Source organism: Sapajus apella, unplaced genomic scaffold (genome assembly GCF_009761245.1).
Source record: "Sapajus apella isolate SASKATOON/1434 unplaced genomic scaffold, GSC_monkey_1.0 scaffold6, whole genome shotgun sequence".
NCBI lineage: Eukaryota > Metazoa > Chordata > Mammalia > Primates > Cebidae > Sapajus > Sapajus apella.
In genome coordinates this window covers 14,538,181-14,563,704 of record NW_022436946.1, presented here as the reverse complement: position 1 = coordinate 14,563,704, position 25,524 = coordinate 14,538,181, and the positions used below count along the sequence as shown (strand labels likewise).

Here is a 25,524-nt window from a genome sequence, read left to right as displayed (position 1 = left end):
TATTTTTGACATAGGGTCTCGCTCTATACCCTGGCTGGAATGCAGTGGCATGATCATGGCTTCCTGCCGCCTCCATCTCCCAGGCTCAAGCAATCCTCCCATCTCAGCCTCCAAAGTAGCTAGGACTACAGATACATACCACCATGCCCAGATAAGTTTTTATTTTTTGAGAGATGGGATCTCATTATGTTACCCAGGCTAGTCTTGAACTCCTGCACTCAAGCAATTCTCCCACCTTGGCTTCCCAAAATGTTGGGCTTATAGGCATGAGCGACCACACCTGGTCCTGATATTTTAAAAATCTATTTTTCAATCTGCTTTTTAAAATAGGAAGTTTAAACTATTTACATTTATTGTCATGACAGAGTTTGCTCTTAATTTTATTTACTTTCTTTTTAAAAAGTCTCACTTGATTTTTTTAATGCTGATGACTTAGAAAGTATAATATTTTATATATTATATATCATTTGTTTTATTTCAAACTCTAGGATGAAATAATAACTTCTGACTATAAACTAGGGATAAGAGTAATAGTTAATGACTTTTCGTTCCTTTGTAAGCCAGGATGCTTTGCTCAATCTTTGAAAACAATTTGTTCTGTTATCTCACGTTATCGATTATACATATCTAATGTAAAATCTTCAGGAATTATTCTGGACATATATAATAATTAAGAAAGTTCTACATGTTTAATTGATTTCAAAGATCATCCAGTGGTATTTTCAGTTCATAAATTTCCCATTAAAAATTTTTTTTATTGATATATAAGAGTTGTACCTATTTTGGGTGTATATGTGATATTCTGATACTATATATAAAATGTGTAATGATCAAATCAGAGGATCTGAGATATCCATTACTCCAAGCATTTATTTTTCATGTTGGAAAAATAAATCTTCTCTTCTGGCTATTTAGAAATAAATTATTAACTGTAATTTCTCTACTGTAATATTGATTACTAGAACTTATTCCTTCTAACTATATTTTGTACCCCTGTTAAGAGATGAAGTTCTGTTCATCTCTCCATCTAAGATCTTAAGATGTTCTATTTTTAAATTCTTAACTTTGATTCACATCTAGAAATGGTACTACGTCTTTGATAAATCTTCATTTTTTGTTTTTTTCTTTAGGGAGGGAACACTGATAATATTTCTCTAATAAAGCACGTGTTTACAACTACCCTCATAAATGACTGACAACTTGGGTGACTAGATTCCTCAAGCTACAATTTTTCCCTTAATACACTAAGTATTCCTCTATTATCTTTTGGATTTAGTGTTTTTGGAGAGAAATCTGAAATGTACAATAACCTATTTTTTTTTTTCTGTGAGGACAGAAAAGATAATGGTCAAAGTAGCAAAAAGTGCAACTGAAGTAATGGGATAGGTATAAAGAGTGCACAGTGCATTAACTGTGGATGCCAATACAGACTCTTTATGATACCAAGGGGATCAGATTGTAGTTAGTTGCTGATTTGCTTAGTGTTACTTTGAGCACTGTATTTTTAATCCCTTCAGTGTGCTGCCAAAATTTCTATCATTGGCAAGTGTGCCTCAAACATAAAAGGATAACTATTGCCTTGAGGCCATTAATTTCTTGGTTCCGTTGGGTAGAACCAAGAACCACACAGAAAAAAGTTTAAACAAGCACAAACCCTTCAATAGCTGAAGTTAGGATACTACTTCCTAAGTTCTTCACAATTCTGGGTTAAAAATATTGATTTTTTACAAAAATCTTATCATGGCTAATTTTGAGTTTCCCCACTATCTCTGGTCATTCTCCCCACTGTGTGCATGCTCTTCTTGTAGGGCAGCACTCAAGAATGAACTCAATACTCCAACAGCAACGTTGATTCTAACGTCAACTTTATTTTACCATGTGTTATTGACCATGACATAATGTTACTGTTTTTAATTATATGCAGCCATTTTATGCAGATATGTAAATCACCATTACCAAATGATGATTACTTACCGAGATGTTTTCTCCAGACCTGACAAGTTTTTTCTTCAGTTTTTTCCTTTCATGCATTAGATCACTGTGGGTCTTAAGCAATTCTTCAAAGCGAACTTTGGTTTTTACTTTTGCTTCACTCTCAGCTACAAAAGAGAGTCACGTCATTCTGTAAACAACTCTATTATAACACATAACCTACATTACTATTATGTTAAGAAATAAAGTCTTGTAAATACCTGCATGAGTTCTCTAGCTACATTAGAAAAACTCGCCAGTCTTTCCTTCTTAAAATACTTTTTACTTTGGCTTTAGTGATACAACATTCACCTGTAACCCTCTGACCTTTTTGGCCACTGACTCTAAAAGTCTCCTTTGCTGAATTAACTTTTTATTTCTGATAAACGGTAGCATCTACCACTGTCAGTTACATGTTATGTGGCTTTAGACAAGTTACTTAACATTTCTGAACTTCGTTTTCCTTATCTGAAAAATCACAATTATCCTATGTCAAAGATCATTTTGCATGAAAAATGGCTAAAGCCTGCCCAGCCTGTAATCAGTAATCCACAAATATTAACATTTAAAAAAAATTTTCTTTAAAACATGAATCAGATAATGCTTAAGCCCATGAAAGTTTCCCATTTTATTTAGGATAAAATAAGTCTTTCACATGCCCTACAGGGTTCCATACCTCCTGATCTAGAGATAGAGCTTGAAATCAAGATAAATACCCTCTTAGATGCCTACATTTTAGCTATAATACCCTTCCTTTAGCTCCTCCATCACAGCAAGCTCCTTCCCACGTGAAGCTGTTTCTGAGGCAAGCTTCCTCTAAGTCCTCACCTGGCTGGGGGTTAACCTGTCTGTTTAAATGCTGTCTCTAAATAAAACATCTGACATCTAAGTTTTCCTTTTTCTCACATAGCAGGTTGTTCTCTTCCTTCACAGCACTTAACACAAATGGAAATCGTATAATTATTTTTATATCTATATAAAGAAATATATTGCTTGGTTCTCCCATAACCACATCCCTAGCTACTATTACAAGGTCTGACACAGTATATATACTCAGTCATTATGTTTTAAATTAATAAATGTTGAATGAATGGGTACTCTAGGGCAACTGTTGGCAAACTATGGCCTGCAGGCTAGTCACTTGTTTTTGTAAAGTTTTACTGAAATCAGACAGGCCTATCTGAGTATGAATTGTTATAACTGCTTTCATGCTTTAAAAGAGAGAGAGCAAGAGACAGAGTTGAGTAGTTACAGCAGAGACCAAGCCTAAAATATTTATTGGCTGGCCCTTTCAGAAAAGATTGCCAATGCTTGTGGTAGAGTAAAGCATTCAATTTTGATGATAAATAATAAAAATTAACCCTATGTTGTAATCATTATTTACTTTGTTCAGCTGAGTCCCAAACTACCATCCATTAAATACATACTAACCTTAATCACAACATTAAATAGAAAACTGAATACAAAACCAATAAATATCTCTAAAATGTAGCATATTTGGTCAATGACACCTACTGTATTCATTAATCTGTTAAAGAGTCCCTTAAAATAAAAATAAACCAAACTTAAAATTAAATGTATAAAATGTAAATTTTATACATACGTTTCATAAAAGTCTTACCGGTAGGCATTTCTCAGCTTTATGCAGAGGACTGAGAATGTTAAGAACTGACTCAATCAGGATCCTGTTGAAACAAAGAGGACGTATTTGTAATATGGAACTTCCAAATAAAAATTATAAAATATTCTTTACACAAGATCATGCCATTGTATGTTCACTACTTCATTAAGTTTATACCAATAAAGCTATGTTACCTTATCCCAATCTTATGCAAATGACTTGGGTACATTTGAATCAGTTTAGGGCCCTAAAATCGAGGGAAACAAACTGGATCATCTCTGAATAAAGTATTTATATATTTGAAACAAACCAAAATAAATTTTGAAGGCAATCATCGTCTAACGTCACATGTTAATAAACTTTTTAAAGTGTTTTAATAAATTAATAACATTTCAACACACTTTTAAGAAACCAAGCTGCATCTCAGGATTGACTTTCTTAAGAGTATTCACTAGTACATGAAAGCATGCTTGATGGCAGCACACGCAGAGACAGTGAATTCAAATACCTGTGTCTGCCATTGAAAATTCTGCTACAATAGAGGAGGATAGTACAAGTATTTGTACCATCTTTCTTTGGGTGTGTATTACTGTGTGTCAGAATTACTCAAAACCATGGTTAAACTCAGCATGTATATTACTAAACTGCCCATTTTATTAAAAAAAGGGGGTATATGTCTAAAATGAACATATTCTCACATTAGAACATTTCGAACATAATATGCATGCTTTTGAGAATAAAGGGTGTTAAAAAAAAAAAAGAGCTGGCTCAGGCATTACTGGTTTGTTTGTTTTTGAGATGGAATCTCCCTTTGTCAAGCGCAGTGGCATGATCTCAGCTCACTACAAGCTCTGCCTCCCAGGTTCAAGCAATTCTCCTGCTTCAGCCTCCCGAGTAGCTGGGATTACAGGTGTGTGCCACCAAACCTGACTAATTTTTCTAATTTTAGTAGAGACAGGGTTTCACCATGTTGGTCAGGCTGGTCTTGAACTCCTGACCTCATGTGATCCGCCCGCCTCAGCCTCCCAAAGTGTTAGGATTATAGTTGTGAGCCACCACACCAGGCCCAAGGCATTACTGGTTAATGCTGCAATTCCCTGGAGATCCACATTCATGTTCTTCTTGCAGAAATGTCTAAGAAACTCTAAAAAGAAAGGAATGATTATGTAAACATACCTATGTCACTTAACTTAGGCAACACTATGTAGTACGCAGACAAAATAGATGTCAGTAAATCCATGTAGTAAAAACTCCTACAGTTTAGTGACAGAAGCCTGTATTTACTCTTTCTAGTAGTTATAAATCTAATAAATCTACTCTTCTACTTTCTAGTCTGTATCAAATTAGAAAAGAGAAGCTGCGAAAGCAACTGCAATGACAGCATCAGTAACTGAAACCTGAGAGCACAAAAGTAGAAAAATCATAAAGCAAATAAAAACTTAATATTTATACTACATGAGGGTCAGCCAATAGGCAGCAAAAAAGATGAACTATGTTATGACTATGAGTCACCAAAAAAAGCCTGCTGGGCGGGGTAGCTCATGTCTGTAATCCCAGCACTTTGGGAGAATGAGGTGGGCGGATCACTTGAGGTCAGGAGTTTCAGACCTGTCTGGCCAAAATGGTAAAACCCCATCTTTACTAAAAATACAAAAATTAGTCAGGTGGGCAGATTACTTGAGGTCAGGAGTTTGAGATCTGTCTGGCCAAAATGGTAAAACCCCATCTCTACTAAAAACACTAAAAACTAGTCAGGCATAGTGGTGGGTGCTTGTAATTCCAGCTTCTGAGGAGGTTGAGGCAGGAAACCTGATTGAACCTGGGAGGCGGAGGATGCAGTGAGCCAAGACTGCACCAGTGAGCTCCAGCCTTCGTGATGGAGTGAGATAATATTTTAGTAAGATTACATAACTAATGAATAGGCAGGAGAAAGAATTAGAGATGATTCCCATGTTTCTAGAATAGAGCAAGTAGATTAGCAGTATCATTAAACTGTAATATGATGCAGACTAGGGGAGTAGTTTAAAATCCATGTCCTAGAATTAATCTCCCATAGTCACTTGTATAACTTTTGGTTCCTCATCTGTAAAAACACCCTACCAGTGCCTACTCAAAGGGTTGTAAGGGTTAAATGATTTGCAATGGTACCTTAGAAGAAACAACAATAAATATTAGCTACAATTATAACAGGTGTTTGTTAGGGTGCAGTCACTGGGCTCAGCATGGGTCACATTGAGTTGGGTGTCTGAAGGGCACTGAGCAAAGCATCAGCTCCACTGTCAGGTCCCTGGAATCAAATACCAGTTCCAAACGCCAGCAGATTAATCTCTATGGACATCAATTTCCCAATCTTTCACAGTAATAGGAGTAAATCACTCACAGGGTTTTTGTACAGATTAAATGAGAATATGCAAGTGAAATACTTGGCACAATGCCTAGCACATGGCAAATCTTTCAAAAATGACAACTGTTATTACTGTCATATGTGTGTGTGTTTATGAATATAATCATATTATGTTTGTTAGGCAATCTATTAATTCAGCAGGGAGGCCCTAGGCTGAAGACTTGGGAGTTACTTATAAATATGATAGTTGCAAGAAAATGAAATGCCAATGAGAAGCCTGTGAGCCCACAATATAAAGTACAGTCAGGGAGATAGGTGAAAAACTGGGAGACAGAACCATTACAGAAGCAAAGAGTTTTAAGGAAGATGTAGTCTCTACTGTGTGGCATCAAAAGGGGCTGCAGGTTTTGAGGACAGTCCACCGAATCTGCAAATAGGGAGTCACATGTAGCAAAGCTGTTATGGAGGGGCAGAAATTTAGTAGGCTGGAGCTGAGGAACGAATAGAAGGTGAGACCTGTAGAAGGGACATGCAGACAATTCTTTTTTTTTGAGACAGAGTCTCACTCTGTCACCAGGCGCCAGGCTGGCATGCAGTGGCGCGATCTTGGTTCACTGCAACCTCCGCCTGCCGGGTTCAAGCAATTCTCCTGCCTCAGCCTCTTGAGTAGCTGGAACTACAGGTGTGAGCCGCCATGCCCAGCTAATTTTTTGTATTTTTGAGTAGAGACGGGGTTTTACCATGTTGGCCTGGATGGTCTTGATCTCTTGACCTCGTGATCCACCCACCTCGGCTTCCCAAAGTGCTGGGATTACAGGCGTGAGCCACCACGCCTGGCCGACAATTCTTTACAGAATTCTTCCAACTGTCTTCCCATCACCCCTAAAGGCAGTGACATGAGACAGTAACTCTGAGGGACAAAATGTAGAAGGATTATGCTGTTTGTTTTAAGATTGTCTCCATGCCTCTATCACCTTTCCCTTTAAAAAAAAAATAAGTCATCATCTATATAGCAACTAGTGTAATTTTCCAAAATTCAAATATGACAGTGTCGTTTCTTTTTTTCCTTTTTTTTTTTTTGATGGAGTCTTGCTCTGCTGCCCAAGCTGGAGTGCAGTGGCACGATCTCGGCTCACTGCAATCTCCGCCTCACAGGTTCAAGGGATTCTCCTGCCTCGGCCTCCAGACTAGCTGGGACTACAGGCGTGTGCCACCACACCCGGCTAACTTTTTGTATTTTTAGTAGAGACGGGTTTCACCATGTTAGTCAGGATGGTCTCGATCTCATGACCTTGTGATCTACCTGCCTTGGCCTCCCAAAGTTCTGGGATAATAGGCATGAGCCCTGGAGCCCGGCCCAAAATTTTCTTTGCTTAAAATTCTTCACTAGCTCACAATCGCACACTGAAAAAAAATATAAAGTCCTTACCATTGAGGAGGCTATTTATGAAATGTCCCCTTCACACATACACTGTGTTCCAGCCATGTGAAACTACCTGCAGGCCCTCACATGTGCGAAGTCCTCTCTTGCCTTTGTATCATTACACATATATCCCCTCTCCTGAAAAATGTCCTTCCTCATTTGTCACTCTAACAAACTCCTCACCATCCTTTGAAGGCAAATGATATCTTCTCTAGAGAGCACTCTCACCTTGAAGGGCAGTTAAGTACTTCTCTTCTGTGCTACCAGGATGCCTTAATCTTTGTAACTCTCTCTACCTTAACCCTGAATTTCCACCCTGGTAAAATATTCTGTGACTCCCATAAAACTGCTAGCTTTGGAGGGCCAGGCCAATGCTCTCTATAGTTATGTATCTGCCACTACGAAAGAGAAGTGGAGAAAAGGGGGATGACAGGAGGAGAGCAAAGGGGAGGGGACAGGAGGGGAGGGGACAAGAGGGGGGGGGACAGGAGACGAGGGGAGGGAAGACACAAAGCAGTAGCAATGGTCCTAGAGTAAAAAAGACTCGGGCTTGAACTCTACTGTCACCACTTACTGATGTGTGGCCTTGGGCAAGCTACTTAATTTCTAATCCTTGTTTTTTCTTTGTCTGGGAATTTAAAATGGTACTTACTTTACTACTGTAAAGAAAAGAGAAAATACCAAAAAGCAAAATAATCAGTACATTGCAATAAAATGTCCATTATTGTTGTATTTAAAATAACTAAATACAAATTAAATACATGATTAACTAAATCATATACTTATGTACTATTAATAGCTTAATGCACAACTAATAAAACACTAACATTATTTAACGATAACACAGAAAATACATTACAGAACTCATCTCTAACTTTTTTTTTTTTTTTTTTGGAGACAGGGTCTTACTCTGTTGCCCAGGTTGGAGTGCAGTGGTACAATCTCAGCTCACTGCTGCTTCCGTCTCCTGGGTTCAAGCTATTCTCCTGCCTCAACCTCTCAGGTAGTTGGGACTACAGGTGCATCCTACCATGCCCAGCTAATTTTTGTATTTTTAGTAGAGATGGGGTTTCACCAATGTTGGGCAGGCTGATCTCGAACTCCTGACCTCAAGTGATCCACCCACTTTGGTCTCCCAACATGCTAGGATTAAAGGTGTGAGCCACTGCGTTAAGCCATCTCTAAATCCTAATGTGCACTACAGCAAACACATGATAGAATTACTAATATTTGGTTAGTAACATTATCTGCAAAAATTCAGGACAGACTTTAAAAGACACCTCTGAATCTTGCATATTCCATCATTTTACAACTTTTCCCTCACAAACCCTTTTACAGAAGCTTCTAAGAGATACTATGTAGGAAAATTAAATGGACTACATTTCATCTCATTTTATTTTACAGACCACCTGATTATCAGCCAATATATGACTCAAGATGAATGGGAGAAAAAACTGAGGCCTGATAATTCGCTCCTTAACCAAATGTTATCGCAAGAGAAAAAAAGGCAAACAAAAATCCTGTATATAAAATTCAATGAATAAATCAACCAGATTCTTCATAAGTAAACAAGATTCTAACTTCATAAACATTATTCTTCATAAACAAGATTCTAAGTATGGTTCAAAAACACTTTTGGTTTGAATTTCTTTCCAGCATTCTTTAAAAAATTTCCCAGAGTACTCATAACTCGTAACAAGCAATCTTCCTAAAGCCCAAGCAATAACAGCAACTGTTAATGCAACAGGTGAAAAAACTGTTGGCATCTCTTTCCTCCCCAACCTCCCAAAAGAGAGAGAAAAGCTTTATTTTCACATTTAGATGTTTTCACAGGAATGCTAAACGCAGCAAAACCGTTTGATAAGGATTCTTAAATGGTCTACTTTTGTTCTATTTTTATGCATCTCTAAACGAACCTATTAATATAATTTGGTTCTTTTCTTATACATTTAACACATTGATCACCTTTTTTTGTAACAAGTGATCACATTGATCACCTCAGACGTTTTTAAGAAGGCTTTTGACACGTTGAAGATTTAACCCAGGTTAACACTCTAAAAGGAAATAAACACTATGCATCCGATTTAAAAGCATTTAAACAAGAATCGGGAGTAGGAAAGGCAAAGACGTGAATTCCCCAACACAGCACCATGCTCAACTCTCCGGAGACCACTGAAGGAAGAGGAAAAGTACGTTGAGGACTCTCAGAAATCGCATTCGCCCGAGACACCCGGCCTACGCTCGCGGGTCAGTCCGCGATCAGCCCCCGCGCTCTCGGACTCCAGCAGCCCTGACACCACTGCGCTCTAGAGCGCCGAGCAGGCCGAACACCCGGGACCGCGATCCAGCCACCAGCGCACCCACGAGGTACTCACGGAAAGGAGGACGCAGAACGGCCTGTCCCGCCCGAGCCGACACCCGGAGCAGTGCAAATTGACTGCCCGCGCCTAGTGGGGCGGGCGCGGAGTGGGGCAGTGGTACAGCCACTCAACCCACCAGCGACGCGGGCTCAGAGCAAGCCTCGGCTCTGTGCCGCAGTGCGGACGGCGCGCCGCCTACTGACGTCAGCGCTTGACTACGCCGCCGTTGCCTTGGCGACCGATGCACCCGCCCCCCGCGCCGCCAACGCCTCCGCCTGAGAGGAGGGGCTGGGCGACGCCTGCTCCTGGGCCCTCAGGCTTCTGGCCGGTCAGCGCTTCGGGGGCATTACCAGGCTCCTGCCACCAGGCCACGCAAGCGGGAAGAGTCTCCTCTACTTGGAGCGGGAAGGGACCCGAAATTGTTCGGGTGCCACCACAGAGCGTGAGTCTAACCCGCTCTCGCCCCCGAAAATGCTCTTTCCTCCTCAGAATTGTAGCAAGCTCAGGGAAAAAAACTGGCTGGGCAAAGGCAACTGGGGAGGCTGTCGTGGAACCCGCCCAGAATAAGAAAATGAGTGAACGAGGCAAAGAAACAGACTTGTCACTCCCCACGCGATCGCGCCCACAAAAGAAACCATGGTTTTAAAGCGTGGAAAATGAAGAGTTGTACTACAGACAAAATCTTAAGAAAAAATTACCCATGATTCCTTTAGAGTTGCCTCCCTATGTATGGAAAACAGAAGTTAAAACGCCATCCTTTTCTACACCTAATGCTCCCACCCACTTTTCTGATTTCTGCCACTGGCACCATCTTCAGCTCTGAGTCACCAGGGCTGGAAAAATAGTGGTTGGGTTACTCGTGGACTCGTGAATCCAGGCCAGTTCCTGTACTTACAGCCGCGCGCTGTAACCTGTTGCTTTATTTGTACAGTGAGAGTTTATGAAGGCCAGCTTTTCCATTCTCACTGGCATCGCCACACCCTACAAACTATGTCATGTTCGTCCCTAAATCCTGTGAGGAAACTAATCCAGTGCTTACCAAACTGAGCTGTTCAACTTTCCACTCTAAACCTACTCCCCTAGATTTCTATTTTGCTTTAAGCTGCCACAATCCTCCCAGTGTTTTTTAGTAAGAACTGTACAGTATCCTAAATGCATCTTCTACCAAAGCATATACATTCTCTACTTTTAACTTCCTCAGAGGGGCCCTTTACCGGTCCTCTAACTCCAGTTTTAACTCTTAAATTCCATTCTCCACACTGTCAGAATGACCTGACTAAAAATGTAAATCGGATAATGCCACTCTCTTGTTGAAAATTCTTGAAAGACAATCTGTAAGAGAAAATCATTACTTTGCCTAGGATACAAAATGCTCCATGTCCCTAATTTCATCTCTCATTAGCTTCTTGTTCCAATTTTATGCAATACTGAATTATGTGTACCTTGCAGTTTTATTTATTTATTTATTTATTTTTGAGACGGAGCCTCACTCTGTCTCCCAGGCTGGAATGTACTGGCGCGATCTCGGCTCACTGCAACCTCTGCCTCCTGGGTTCAAGCGATTCTCCGGCACAGCCTCCAGAATAGCTGGGACTACAGGCGTCGCCACCATGCCCAGCTAGTTTTTGTATTTTTAGTAGAGGCAGGGTTTCACCATGTTGGCCAGGATGGACCATGCAGTTTTATGCAACACTGAATTATGTGTACCATGAAAAACAATCCATAGCCTTTCACACCGGGTCCTTGCACATATTGTCCTCTCTTCCTGAAAATTCCTTGTTTTACACTCCTATATGTCACAGCCAAATGTTGCCCATCCTTTGAATCTTAAGCAGGTTGACTGACTTCTTCAAACACTCCTATTCTCTATTACACTTTGGACACTCTTCTATATTTTCAGTTTACATTGTATTTTTTCTATCCCCAGCATCTACCACAGTAGCTATGAAATAGTTGTCATTTCATGACCATTGGTTGGATGAAAAGTAGTTAACATATATTGAGCTCCTTCTAAGAGCTATGCATTGTAGTGTTTTATGCACTTTTCATCTGTCCTCACAACTGCAATTAAGTACCCACTTTTCTAAAGAGAGGTTATAACTCTGGCTGCTCATTCTCAGTGGAGAGTTATTTTCAGAATACAATCCCCCGACTAGCTGATGTGTAACACTTATCATTTCTTGCTTCAGAATTTACAGTAGCATGTAGAGGTGCAGTGGGGTGGGAGAGATCAGGGAATATTTCGTAGCAGCAGTGACATTTAAGTAAAGACCAAAATAATGTGTGGAGTTGTCCAGGTTAGGAAGGGTTTCAGGTAGAAGCAGGTGGCATATAGTGTTCATCAAAAGAAAGTTTGGTATAACACAAGAACTGAAAAAAAAGAAAAAAGTTCAAGTTGGCTAACTAAAAGATAGAGAATGAAGCTAGGAGCTTTTGGAGGAAATAAAACAAGAGGATTAAACAAGCTATGAGGCGACCCAGACAGTACTGTATTCAATGAAATACCATTGAAGAATTTTAACTATGGAGTGAAAATCTCAAATTTTAATTTCATAAGGATAACTATGGCTGCAGAGTGGAGATGTTCTATTGGGGTTCAGGGGTGCCCTCAGCTCCCCTGAGAGGACGTTTCTCCAGGTTGTTGGTCTCCTGCCCTCTCAAGAATGAGAGAGGCAACCATGGTGCAGTGTGCAGTAAATGCCAGACTCAAAAGTGTTTGTAGAAAGTGATTTATTTAGAGAGAGAGAGAGAGAGAGAGAGAGGGAAACCAGAGAAGGAGAGAGAAAGAAACAGCTAACTCTCCCACTGAGAGAATCCAGGAAGATGGAATCAGGAGAGGAAAGCAGCTTCCACACTGAGTGGAAGGGAATAGAGAGAGATGGAATTTAGGAAGGGAAGACAGGCTTCCATGAGAGAGTGCAGAAGGGGACTCCAAAGGGGGAAATCCAGGAAAGAGAAAGGCAGCTCCCATGAAGGGAGTGTTCGTGGAAGGGGACCCAAACATGGAGTCCGAAGGGCTGTGGAAGAAGGGGACTTTTAACCTGGGAGGAACCCCCACCTTCTCTAAGACCCCTGCCGATGAAAGGAGTTCCTTAGAACTTCTGCTGGAGTGATTGACTTTTGATTCTTCCTGCGCCTGCTTTAAACATAAGCGGTTAAATCTTCCGGGTGAAGATGGATGGGAGGGGGAGAAAATACGGTACTTGGAAGTTCTTGCCCTGGAAACTATGCCCCCTTGTGGACGCAGCAAGAGAACACATTCCCTCAGAGACAGGAAAGAAGCTAATCTAGATCTGGGAATACCAGTTAAGATGCATTGCTCTAAGCCATGTAACAGACAAAGGTGGTATGGCCGAGGCTAAGAAAAGTCAGAATGGAGAGAAATGGACCAATTTGAGAAATTTTTAGGAGATAAAAATGTTAGGACTTAGTGATTGATTGGATGGAAGAGTGGATGATAAGAAAGAATAAAAAACGATGACCAGCTGTTTCCCCTTCCCCTTGCCAAGTAAAGAGGTAGCAAGCATGAAAAAGGAGTGAGGAAATAAATATGTTAGGTCTCATGGGAGCCAGGTTTCTCATTGACAGAGAAGGAAGTTACAAATTGGGAGAGGAGGAATTCCACAATGACCTTTGTGATGATGTTGGATTGGAATTGAATATGTCAGTGTGAACTCATAGTTTTCAATACATACATAAACACATGTAGAAATATAGAGGAAAGTATGTCTGTATATGTGTATACGTATCTATCTTTATATTCCTCCTAGCTCTATCTGCTGAAAGAGTTTCAGAGTAATGGTATGCTAGAAGCGATGAGCACATGTGCCTAGATCTTGGTTTTTAAACACTATTATTCACTGACAGTAACTCGGGTCCCTTGGAGAAATGGTTAATTTTATAACAGCAGTCTGGAAAATCTTGTTGCATCAGAAATTAAGGAAGTTAATACAGAATGAAGAAACGTATAGAAAGGGCACAGAAGCCAGCTTGAAGGAGCCTCCATTGGCCACATCTGGGTCAGTCTGAGCACCAATATGATGTTAATGGATTATAGTCTGCTAAATAAAATAGGAATACTTGAGCCCATATTAAAATGAATAAATGATTTTTTTGAAAAATTGGGATAAAGAAAAAGCTCTTCTTTACATAAAAATGCCAACTAATGAATGTAGACAGTGTTATAAGTAGAAACATCATTATTTGGCAGTCATGATAGTAACTAACCGTTGATTTGGACAAGAATCATCAGTGTATGCTAAAACTAGAGGGTGACAGTATTAAGAGACTTATAATATTTATATAGTCTCAAAATATCTCCCCAGCAAATACTTATTAATTACACAGAGGAAAAATTAGAAACTTGACAGTATAGAAATCTGGCACTGGTGAGCAAAGTTACCAGCAGCAGTCATGAGACAAATCAGCATTGTGTGCCTCATGGTCAGAGGCATTTAGAACACACTTCTGTGACATTCCTGCAAAAAATGTGTAATCTGAATCTAAACATGAGGAAAAATCAGACAACCCCAAACTGAGGGACATTCTACAAAATCATAAACCTGTACTTTTCAAGGATCAAGGTCATGAAAAACAAAAGAAGACCTAAAGAATTTTTTTAAAGTGAAAGAAATTAAGATACATGGCAATTATGTGGAATACATGATTCTGAATGGAATCCTTTTGCTATAAAGATATTATTAGGACAACTGACAAAATTTGAATGGGATCTCTGGATTAGACAGTAGTATTTTAACACTATTATTTTCCTGATTTTGATGACTACAGTGACATAGGAGATATTTTTGTTTTTAGAAAATACATATTGAAATATTAAAGATAATGAGGCTTTGTATCTGAAACTTTTTTAAGTGGTTCAGGAATATATACATATATATATATATATATATATATACACACACACTATAAATAAACACAAATGTAAATAATATACATAGAGAAAATGATAAAGCAAATGTCAACAGTTAGGGAATTTGGGCAAAAGCAGAGGTTCTTTATACTATTCTTGCAATTTTTCTGTAAGCTTATAATTATTACAAAATTATAAAAAAATGTTTTAAAGGTGCTGAGGTTTCTGGCTCAGGTAACTGGGTGGAGAAGGGCTAATCATTTAACAGCAGAAAGTCAGAAAGAGCAAGCATGGAGGAAAAGATGTTTAGTTTCAATGGGATGTATGCAGTGGGATGTCCAGCAGCCAGTTGAATATATACTAAATATATTAATGAACCCATTCAAACTGCATAAAGCAGATATATTGCTTTAGCTCTTATTACTCAAGAGTGCAAGATCAAGGGCACTCTGCTGTCCTAGGAGAGGCAAACAATTAAGAGTGGTAGTAATGGTAATAATTATAAAAATTGGCTGAGTATCCATGAAAAATTTATATATACATATATATAAATTATATATACACACACATATATATATATAGAACCGTTTAGGAATAAAATAGATTTAGAGTATTTGACACATTTAATGTGTATAGTGAATTTCTTGAATAATATAATACATAAATGTGACTGATACACAAAATATTTAAGCCCTGGTACAGGACGTGCACTTACCAATCAGAACAGATATTGGCTTTACTGCTTGTATTAGTTTGCTGGGGCAGCCATAAGAGAGTACCACAGACTGGGTGGCTTGAACAACAATAATTTATTTTCTCACAGTTCTGGCAGCTAGAAGTCTGAGATAAAGATGTCTGCAGGGTTGATTCTTCTAAGGCCTTTCTTGTTGGCTTGTAGATGGTTGTTTTCTCCCTGTGTCTTCACCTGGACTTCCCTCTGTACCTGCCATATCTTAATCTCTTCTTATAAGGACAGAGTCATATCGGATTAGGGCTCACCCTAATGACTTCCTTTTAACTTAATTCCCTCTTTAGAGACTCTGTTTTCAAATATAGGCACATTCTGAGGTAATTTAAGGTTAGAATTTCAACACATGCATTTGGAACTGAGGCATAACTGAGCCCGTAACATTACTAGGGAGGGTTCTGGAGCCATAACAGATGGAATGAATGGGCCTTGTTTGGATTCTGATTTACATAAACCAACTATAGAAAAACATGTTTTAGGCCGGGTGCGGTGACTCACGCCTGTAATCCCAGCACTTTGGGAGGCCGAGATGGGTGGATCACAAGGTCAAGAGATCGAGACCATCCTGGTCAACAAGGTGAAACCCCGTCTCTACTAAAAATACAAAAATTCAGCTGGGCATGGTGGCGCGTGCCTGTAGTCCCAGCTACTCAGGAGGCTGAGGCAGGAGAATTGCCTGAACCCAGGAGGCGGAGGTTGCGGTGAGCCGAGATCGTGCCATTGCACTCCAGCCTGGGCAACGAGCGAAACTCCATCTCAAAAAAAAAAAAAAAAGAAAAACATGTTTTAGGCAACCAGATTTTCTTATGGGCTAAATATTTAAATGATATTAAGAAATTTTAATAATTTCATTAGGTAAAATAATGGTGTTGTGGTTATGTAGAGTATGATTTAATTGCACAGAATAGAATGATAAGGTGTCTGGGATTTGCTTTAAAATGTGCCAGATTTTTTTAAAAGGTAAGGAGAAATGATACATGAGTATCTAAATTTTGATGGTTGCTGAAGCTGGCTAATAGGTACCTAGTATGTTGTTACAGTTTTTCCTTTGTATGTTTGGAAATTTTTATAATAAGCAGGAAAAATAAAAGTTGGAATATACATATTACAGACAATTTGAAATACACAGAATCTGCATTTCTCTGATGACCAGTGATGATGAGCATTTTTTCATGTTTGTTGGCCTCACGTATGTCTTCTTTTGAGAAGTGTCTGTTCATATCCTTTGCCCACTTTTGAATGGGCTTGTTAGTTTTTTTCTTGTAAATCTGCTTTAGTTCTTTGTAAATTTTGGATATCAGCCCTTTGTCAGATGGGTAAACTGCAAAAATTTTTTCCCAATCTGTTGGTTGCCGATTCACTCTAATGATTGTTTCTTTTGCTGTGCAGAAGCTGTGGAGTTTGATTAGGTCCCATTTGTCTATTTTGGCTTTTGTTGTCAATGCTTTTGGCGTTTTGGTCATGAAGTCCTTGCCCACACCTACGTCCTGAATGGTTTTGCCTAGATTTTCTTCTAGGGTTTTTATGGTGTTAGGTCTTATGTTTAACTGAGATACCATCTCACGCCGGTTAGAATGGCGATCATTAAAAAATCTGGAGACAACAGATGCTGGAGAGGATGTGGAGAAATAGGAACACTTTTGCACTGTTGGTGGGAGTGTAAATTAGTGCAACCATTGTGGAAGACAGTGTGGCGATTCCTCAAGGACCTAGAAATAGAAATTCCATTTGACCCAGCAATCCCATTACTGGGTATATATCCAAAGGATTACAAATCGTTCTACTATAAGGACACGTGTACACGAATGCTCATTGCAGCACTGTTTACAATAGCAAAGACCTGGAACCAACCCAAATGCCCATCGACGATAGACTGGATAGGGAAAATGTGGCACATATACACCATGGAATATTATGCAGCCATCAAAAACGATGAGTTTGGGTCCTTTGTAGGGACATGGATGAACCTGGAAACCATCATTCTCAGCAAACTGACAGAAGAGCAGAAGATCAAACACCGCATGTTCTCACTCATAGGAGGGTGTTAAACAATGAGAACACATGGACACAGGGAGGGGAGCACTACACACTGGGGTCAGTTGGGGGGAAATAGGGGAGGGACGGTGGGGGGTGGGAAGCTGGGGAGAGATAGCAAGGGGAGAAATGCCAGATGTAAGTGATGGGGAGGAAGGCAGCAAATCACACTGCCACGTGTGTTCCTATGCAACAATTTTGCATGTTCTTCACATGTACCCCAAAACCTAAAATGCAATAAAATAAATAAATGGGAAAAAATAATAATTAAAAAAAAAAAAAAAGATATAATTGCCCTATTGACATTGTGCAGGCACTGGTGCCCAGAGAGAGAGAGCCAGAGTTGTCCATCTTTGCAGATGGACAGAGGGGAGCCAGGACACAGCTCAGCTGGCTTGTGCCCAGAGGGAGAAAGAGTTAAGCCTCTGACCCTGAAGGCAAGGGAAAGTCAGCCGCTCAGCTGTGTATGGGGGTCCCCGGACTAAGCAGCCGAGACAGGGCAGACAGTGTGAGAATGCTGTTGATGAGAGCTGCTGCTGAATAAAATCATTCACCTGTCAAAAAAAAAAAAAAAAGAAATACACAGAATCATGAAAAAAAGGAAAAAATATTCAATAACACTACCCAAGAGAATCTCAATGAACTTTTTTGGCAAATTTCTTTTTAGTCTGTTTTCCGTGTGTATTTTAATTTTGGTCATATTGTGTGTGAAATGTTTATTTCTGCTTACTTGAATGAACATTATGTTGTAATTTCATTTCCAAGCTGTTACGGTAGTGCCCCCTTAATTATGGTTTTGCTTTCTCAAGTTTCAGTCAACAAGCTTGGTTCGAAAATTTTAGAGAGAAAATGAGAGATTACATTCACATAATAACTATTATTATATTGTTATAAATGCTTTATATTGTTATTAGTTATTGCTGTTAATCTCTTACTGTGCCTAATTTATAGGTTAAACTTGATGAGAGGTGTGAAAGTTCATTATATAAATTGGGTCATTCTTGTCATACCCAACTAAATCAGAGTGAAGGGGCAGGGGAAAAAAGCATTTAGGGCATATAGCATCTGCTCCAAGAATTAAATTTTCCACAAGCCCAGCTACTGAAACTGCCTGTTGTAATCTGAAATCAGTTTTACCTGATAGCTACTGAAATAACCTGTTATGACACTAAGACTAGTTTTACCCACTGCCATCATTCACCAATCAGAGCTTGCCAGCTCCCCACAACTTGATTAGCGCCAATGAACTTTCTTTCAAAAACAATGGGTAACATTTTTCCTTTTTAAAAAACCTCAACCTTCTCTTTGTTTTTCAGACATACTAAAGACCACCCATTCTGTGTATATGCCTTGAATTGCAATTCCCGTTTCCCAAATAAAATGTTTGAAATTTAGAGATTTGACTCTGAATGACTTTGAGAAAGGCATATAAGTATACCTGCAGTTTCAGACATTCACTGGGGATCTTGGAACATATCCCCTGCAGATAAGAGGGAGATGCTATATATAACACCACTTAATCTTCCTTGAAAAGTATAACTTTGTTAGCAATGTTTGTATGTGCATGTGGAAAAATTTCAAACAATCATTCAGATATTTATAATGTGGTAACTGAAAGTCAGCCATGTTTTTAATCATTGATCAGTCTTTTACACATTCTTTCATACTTCCATTTATGCATATACTAAATATACTAAATTATAAAGATAACTTCCTAGTATAGATTTTGTCCTGTCACCTTGTTTTTGTCCTTAATCATGTATTATTATTCTAAAAGCCTTTTTATGTCAGTAACATATATCTATCCCATTCATTTTAATGGCTTTATACTATATCACTTCCAATCCAAAGTTTTTTTCAGCAGTCATAGTAAAAATGTCAAAAGGCGATATGGTGGATTTTTAAAAATAAGATAATTTTCTTATAAGTCTCTCATATTATTATTTATTCCTTAGCATTTTATAGGTTTTCAGTGCTGGTTTGAATGCATTCACTTCTCATTACATTTTCTAACTGGTGATTACACATCTTCCTGCTTCTCTGCCTTCTAGAGTTCCTTCGCTAGTTTAGGCTTATCTCCTTGACCTCTTGATTTGGAATGTCCCAGAGGTATGTTCCTGGACTTCTCTATCTACATGTACTCACTCAGATTTCTTACAGTTTTACAGTCCCACTGTCATGTAAACTACTCCCAAATATATCCCTTCTGCCCCTTCTTCCTCAAACTTCAGACTCATAAATCTAACTGCATATTACATGTCTCCACTTAGATGTCCAACATATTCTCAAACTTAACTTTTCTAACACTGAACTGCTCATCTGCCTCCTCAGACAAACCACACTTTCTTCATCTCAAGTAATGGCAACTCAATTTTCCAGTTACTCAAGCCCAACACCAGATGCCTTGGATTAACTATTAAATCAAGTTTAGCCTAAAGTTGCCTCCTTACATATTTTAAATTCAGCCTAATGTTTCTCTGTACATCTTAAACTATTAACAAGTAGAAATGTAACCAGATGTAGCCTACACTTGTGCCAAACACCAAGTTTGGGCCAATCAGATGTAGCCAACTATCCAAACCATGTTCAAATAAGGCAAACACAAAGCTATAACCAATCCAGCAGGTTCTGTACTCCACTTCCATTTTCTGTACCTCACTTTCCTTTTTCTGTCCATAAATCTTCTATGTAGCTGCACCAGAGTCTCCAAGCCTACTCTGGCTGAGAAGGCTGCCTGATTTGCAAATTATTCATTGCTCAATTAAACTCCTTTAAATTTAATTTGGATAATATTTTAATTTAATCATAATCTTTGACCTTTCTCCTTTTTCAGTTTAATTTATTTTGCAGATGACGAACCAAACTGCAACTCATTAAGGCACTTGATCTTTCTAATTAGGTATATTATCAAGGCAAATTTTTAACTCTTGGTACAATAATTTTTTTTATTTCTCTTTTTATACTTTAAGTTCTGGGATACATGTGCAGAACGTGCAGGTTTGTTACATAGGTATACATGTGCCATGGTGGTTTGCTACACTCATCAACCTGTCATCTACATTAGGTGTTTCTCCTAATGCTATCCCTCCCCTAGTCCCCCAATCTCAGACAAGCCCAGGGGTGTGATGTTCCTCTCCCTGTGTCCATTTGTTCTCATTGTTCAACTCCTACTTATGAGTGAGAACATGTGGTGTTTGGTTTTCTGTTCTTGTGTTAGTTTACTGAGAATGGTGGTTTCCAATTTCATCCATGTCCTTGCAAAGGATACAAACTCATTCTTTTTTATGGCTGCATAGTATTCCATATTGTATATGTGCCACATTTTCTATATCCAGTCTATCATTGATGGGCATTTGGGTTGGTTCCAAGTCTTTGCTAGTATGAACAGTGCCACAAGGAACATACGTGTGTATGTGTCTTTATAGTAGAATGATTTATAATCCTTTGGGTATATACCCAGTAATGGAATTGCTGGGTCAAATGGTATTTCTGGTTCTAGATCCTTGAGGAATTGCCACACTGTCTTCCACAATGGTTGAACTAATTTACACTCCTAACAACAGTATAAGGGTGTTCCTATTTCTCTACATCCTCTCCAACATCCATTGTTTCCTGACTTTTTAATGATCACCATTCTAACTGGTGTGAGATGATATCTCATTGTGGTTTTAATTTGCATTTCTCTAATGACCATTGATGAGTATCTTTTTTTTCATATGTTTCTTGGCGACATAAATGTCTTCTTTTAAGAAATGTCTGTTCATATCCTTTGCCTACTTTTTGATGTGGTTGTTTGTTTTCTTGTAAATTTGTTTAAGTTCTTTGTAGATTCTGGATATTAGACCTTTGTCAGATAGATTGCAAAAATTTTCTCCTATTCTGTAGGTTGCCTGTTCACTCTGATGATTGTTTTGCTGTGCAGGAGCTCTTTAGTTTAATTAGAGCTCATTTGTCAATTTTTGCTTTTGTTGCCATTGCTTTTGGTGTTTTAGTCATGAAGTCTTTGCCCATGCCTATGTTCTGAATGGTATTGCCTAGGTTTTCTTCTAGGGTTTTTATGGTTTTAGGTCTTATGTTTAAGTCTTTAATTGATCTTGAATTAATTTGTGTTTGATGCGTAAGGAAGGGGTCCAGTTTCAGTTTTCTGCATATGGCTAGCCAGTTTTCCCAATACCATTTATTAAATAAGGAATCCTTTCCCCATTGCTTGTTTTTGTCAGGTTTGTCAAAGATCAGATGGTTGTAGATTTGTGGCATAATTTCTGAGGCCTCTCTTCTGTTCCATTGGTCTATACACCTGTTTTGATACCAGTACCATGCTGTTTTGGTTATTGTAGCCTTGTAGTATAGTTTGAAGTCAGGTACCATGATACCTCCAGCTTTGTTCCTTTTGCTTAGGATTGTCTTGGCATTATGGGCTCTTTTTTGGTTCCATAGGAAATTTGAAGTAGATTTTTCTAATTCTGTGAAGAAAGTCAATAGTAGCTTGATGGGGATAATATTGAGTCTATAAATTATGTTGGACATTATGGCCATTTTCATGATATTGATTTTTCCTATTCATGAGCATGTAATGTTTTTCCATTTGTTTGTGTCCTCTCTTATTTCCTTGAGCAATGGCTTGTAGTTCTCCTTGAAGAGGTTCTTCACATCTCTTGTAATTTGTATTCGTAGGCATTTTATTCTCTTCGTAGCAATTGTGAATGGGAGTTTACTCATTATTTGGTTTTCTGTTTGTCTATTATTGGTGTATAGGAATGCTTGTGATTTTTGCACATTGATTTTGTATCCCAAGACTTTGCTGAAGTTGCTTATTAGCTTAAGGAGATTTGGGGCTGAGACGATGGGGTTTTCTAAATACAGAATCATGTCATCTGCAACCAGAGACAATTTGACTTCCTCTCTTCTTATTTGAATACGCTTTATTTCTTTCTCTTGCCTGATTGCCCTGGCCAGAACTTTCAATAGTATGTTGAATAAGAGTGGTAAGAGAGGGCATCCTTGTCTTATGCCGGTTTTCAAAGGGAATGCTTCCACCCATTGAGTATGATATTGGCTGCGGGTTTTCATAAATAGCTCTTATTATTTTGAGATATGTTCCATCAATACTTAGTATATTGAGAGTTTTTAACATGAAGGGGTGTTGAATTTTATCAAAGGCCATTTCTGTATCTATTTAGATAATCATGTGGTTTTAGTCATTGGTTCTGTTTATGTGATGAATTATGTTTATTGATTTGCGTATGTTTAACCAGCCTTGCATCCCAGGAATGAAGCCAACTTCATCATGGTGGATAAGCTTTTAGATGTGCTGCTGGATTCGGTTTGTCAGCATTTTATTGAGGATTTTTGCATTGATGCCTATCAGGGATATTGGCCTGAAATTTTCTTTTTTTGTTGTGACTCTGCCACGTTTTAGTATCAGGATGATGCTGGCCTTATAAAATGATATAGGGAGAAGTCCCTCTTTTTCTATTGTTTGAAATAGTTTCAGAAGGAATGGTATGGGCTCCACTTTGTACCTCTGGTAGAATTCTGCTGTGAATCCATCTGGTCCTGGGCTTTTTTTGGTTGGTAGGCTATTAATTACTACCCCAATTTCAGAACTTGTTATTGGTTTATTCAGGGATTCGACTTCTTCCTGGTTTAGTCTTGGGAGGGTGTATGTTTCCAGGAATTTATCCATTTCTTCTAGTTTTTCTAGTTTATTTGCATAGAGGTGTTTATAATATTCTCTGACAGTAGTTTGCATTTCTTTGGGATCACTGGTAAAATCCCCTTTATCATTTTTTATTGTGTCTATTTGATTCTTCTGTCTTTTATTATTTATTAGCCTGGCTAGCAGTCTATCTATTTTGTTAATCTTTACAAAAAAACAGCTCCCGGATTTATTGATTTTTTGAGGGATCTTTTGTGTCTCTATCTCCTTCAGTTCTTCTCTGATCTTAGTTATTTCTTGTCTTCTGGTAGCTTTTGAATTTGTTTGCTCTTGCTTCTCTAGTTCTTTTAATTGTGATGTTAGGGTGTCGACTCTAGATCTTTCCTGCTTTCTCCTGTGGGCATTTAGTGCTATAGTTTTCCCTCTAAACACTGCTTTAGCTGTGTCTCAGAGATTCTGGTACATTGTGTCTTTGTTCTCATTGACTTCAAAGAACTTATTTATTTCCGCCTCAATGTAATTGTGTGGTTTTGAGTGAGTTTCTTACTTCTGGGTTCTAATTTGATTGCACGTTGATCTGAGAGACTGTTTGTTATGATTTCTGTTCTTTTACAGTTGCTGAGCAGTGTATTATTTCCAATTATGTGGTCAGTTTTAGAATAAGTGCAATGTGGTGCTGAGAAGAATGTATATTCTGTTGATTTAGGGTAGAGAGTTCTATAGGTGTCTATTAGGTCTGCTCAGTCCAGAACTGAGTTCAAGTCCTGAATATCCTTGTTAATTTCCTGTCTCATTGATCTGTCTAATATTGACAGTGGGGTATAAAAGTCTCCTACTGTTTTTGTATGGGAGTCTATGTTTCTTTGTAGATCTCTGAGTACTGCCTTTATGAATCTGGGTGCTCCTATATTGGGTGCATATATATTTAGGATAGTTAGCTCTTCTTGTTGCATTGATCCCTTTACCATTATGCAATGCCCTTCTTTGTCTTTTTTGATCTTTGTTGGTTTAAAGTCTGTTTTATCACAGACTAGGATTGTAACCCCTACATTTTTTTTTTCTTTCCACTTGCTTGGTAAATATTCATTTATCCCTTTATTTTGAGCCTATGTTTGTCTTTGCATGTGAGATGGGCCTCTTGGATACAGCTCACCGATGGGTCTTGATTCTATACACTTTGCCAGTCTGTGTCTTTTAATTGGGGGGATTTAGCCTGTTTACATTTAAGGTTAATATTTTTATGTATGAATTTGATCCAGTCATGATGCTAGCTGGTTATTTTGCTCATTAGTTTATGCAGTTTCTTCATTGTGTTGATGGTCTTTACAATTTGGTATGTTGTTGCAGTGGCTAGTACCGGTTGTTCCTTTCCGTGTTTAGTGCTTTCTTAAGGAGTTCTTGTAAGGCAGGCCTGGTGGTGGCAAAATCTCTCAGCATTTGCTTGTCTGTAAAGGATTTTATTTCTCCTTTGCATGTGAAGCTTAGTTTGGCTGGATATGAAATTCTGGGTTGAAAATTCTTTTCAAGAATGTTGAATATTGGCCCCCACTCTCTTCTGGCTTGTAGGGTTTCTTCAGAGAGATCCGCTGTTAGTCTGATGGGTTTCCCTTTGTGGGTAACCCAACCTTTCTCTCTGGCTGGCCTTAACATTTTTCCTTCATTTTAACTTTGGTGAATCTGACAATTATGTGTCTTGGGGTTGCTCTTCTTGAGGAGTATCTTTGTGGTGTTCTCTGTATTTCCTGAATTTGAATCTTGGCCTGTCTTGCTAGGTTGTTTCAGAGCTTGCTAGGTTGAATTTTGGCTTGTCTTGCTAGGAGAACCCACAAGTTCTCTGTATAATATCATGAAGAACGTTTTCCAACTTGGTTCCATTCTCCCCATCACTTTCAAGTACACCAATCAAATGTAGGTTTGGTCTTTTCACATAGTCCCATATTTCCTGGAGACTTTGTTCATTCCTTTTTATTCTTTTTACTCTAGTCTTGTCTTCACACTTTATTTCATTGAGTTGATATTCAATCTCTGATATCCTTTCTTCCACTTGATCAATTTGGCTATTGATACTTGTATATGATTCATGAAGTTCTCATGCTGTGTTTTTCCACTCCATCAGGTCATTTATGGTCTTCTCTATACTGGTTATTTTAGTTAGCAATTCCTGTAACCTTTTTTCAAGGTTCTTAGCTTCCTTGCATTGGGTTAGAATATGCTCCTTTTAGCTTGGAGAAGTTTGTTATTACCCACCTTCTGAAGCCTACTTCTGTCAATTCATCAAACTCATTCTCCATCCAGTTTTGTTCCCTTGCTGGCAAGGAGTTGTGATCCTTTGGAGGAGAAGAGGCAGTCTGGTTTTGGGAATTTTCAGTCCTTTTGCAATGGTTTTTCCTCATCTTCATGGATTTATCTACCTTGGGTCTTTGATGTTGGTGACCTCTGGATGGGGTTTCTGTGTGGACGTCCTTTTTGTTGATGTTGATGCTATTCCTTTCTG

General features: G+C 38.6%; 1 protein-coding gene and 1 long non-coding RNA gene across 11 annotated transcripts in view; one reads left to right on the top strand and one right to left on the bottom strand.

Annotated features, from left to right (window-relative positions):
• AHI1 (Abelson helper integration site 1) overlaps positions 1–9,915 on the bottom strand; it is a 214,049-nt gene extending 204,134 nt beyond the window's left edge. For 4 of the 10 annotated variants that reach the window (XM_032274711.1, XM_032274712.1, XM_032274706.1 and 1 more), the window contains exons 1-4: positions 9,735–9,906; positions 4,591–4,736; positions 3,593–3,656; positions 1,975–2,099 (exon numbers count right to left, since the gene is read on the bottom strand). In XM_032274711.1, coding sequence (XP_032130602.1) covers positions 1,975–2,099; positions 3,593–3,602 — 135 coding nt within the window. In that variant the 5' untranslated portion in view covers positions 3,603–3,656; positions 4,591–4,736; positions 9,735–9,906. Of the gene's footprint in view, positions 1–1,974; positions 2,100–3,592; positions 3,657–4,590; positions 4,737–7,933; positions 7,953–9,734 lie in introns of those variants that run through there. The other 6 variants (XM_032274716.1, XM_032274714.1, XM_032274715.1 and 3 more) reach the window with 4 other exon arrangements.
• A 56-nt stretch (positions 9,916–9,971) lies between these two features.
• The window catches only part of LOC116549257, a 62,663-nt gene continuing 47,110 nt past the window's right edge, over positions 9,972–25,524 (top strand). The window contains exon 1 of the long non-coding RNA XR_004267776.1: positions 9,972–10,161. This is a non-coding gene — a long non-coding RNA (uncharacterized LOC116549257). The remainder of the gene's footprint in view (positions 10,162–25,524) is intronic.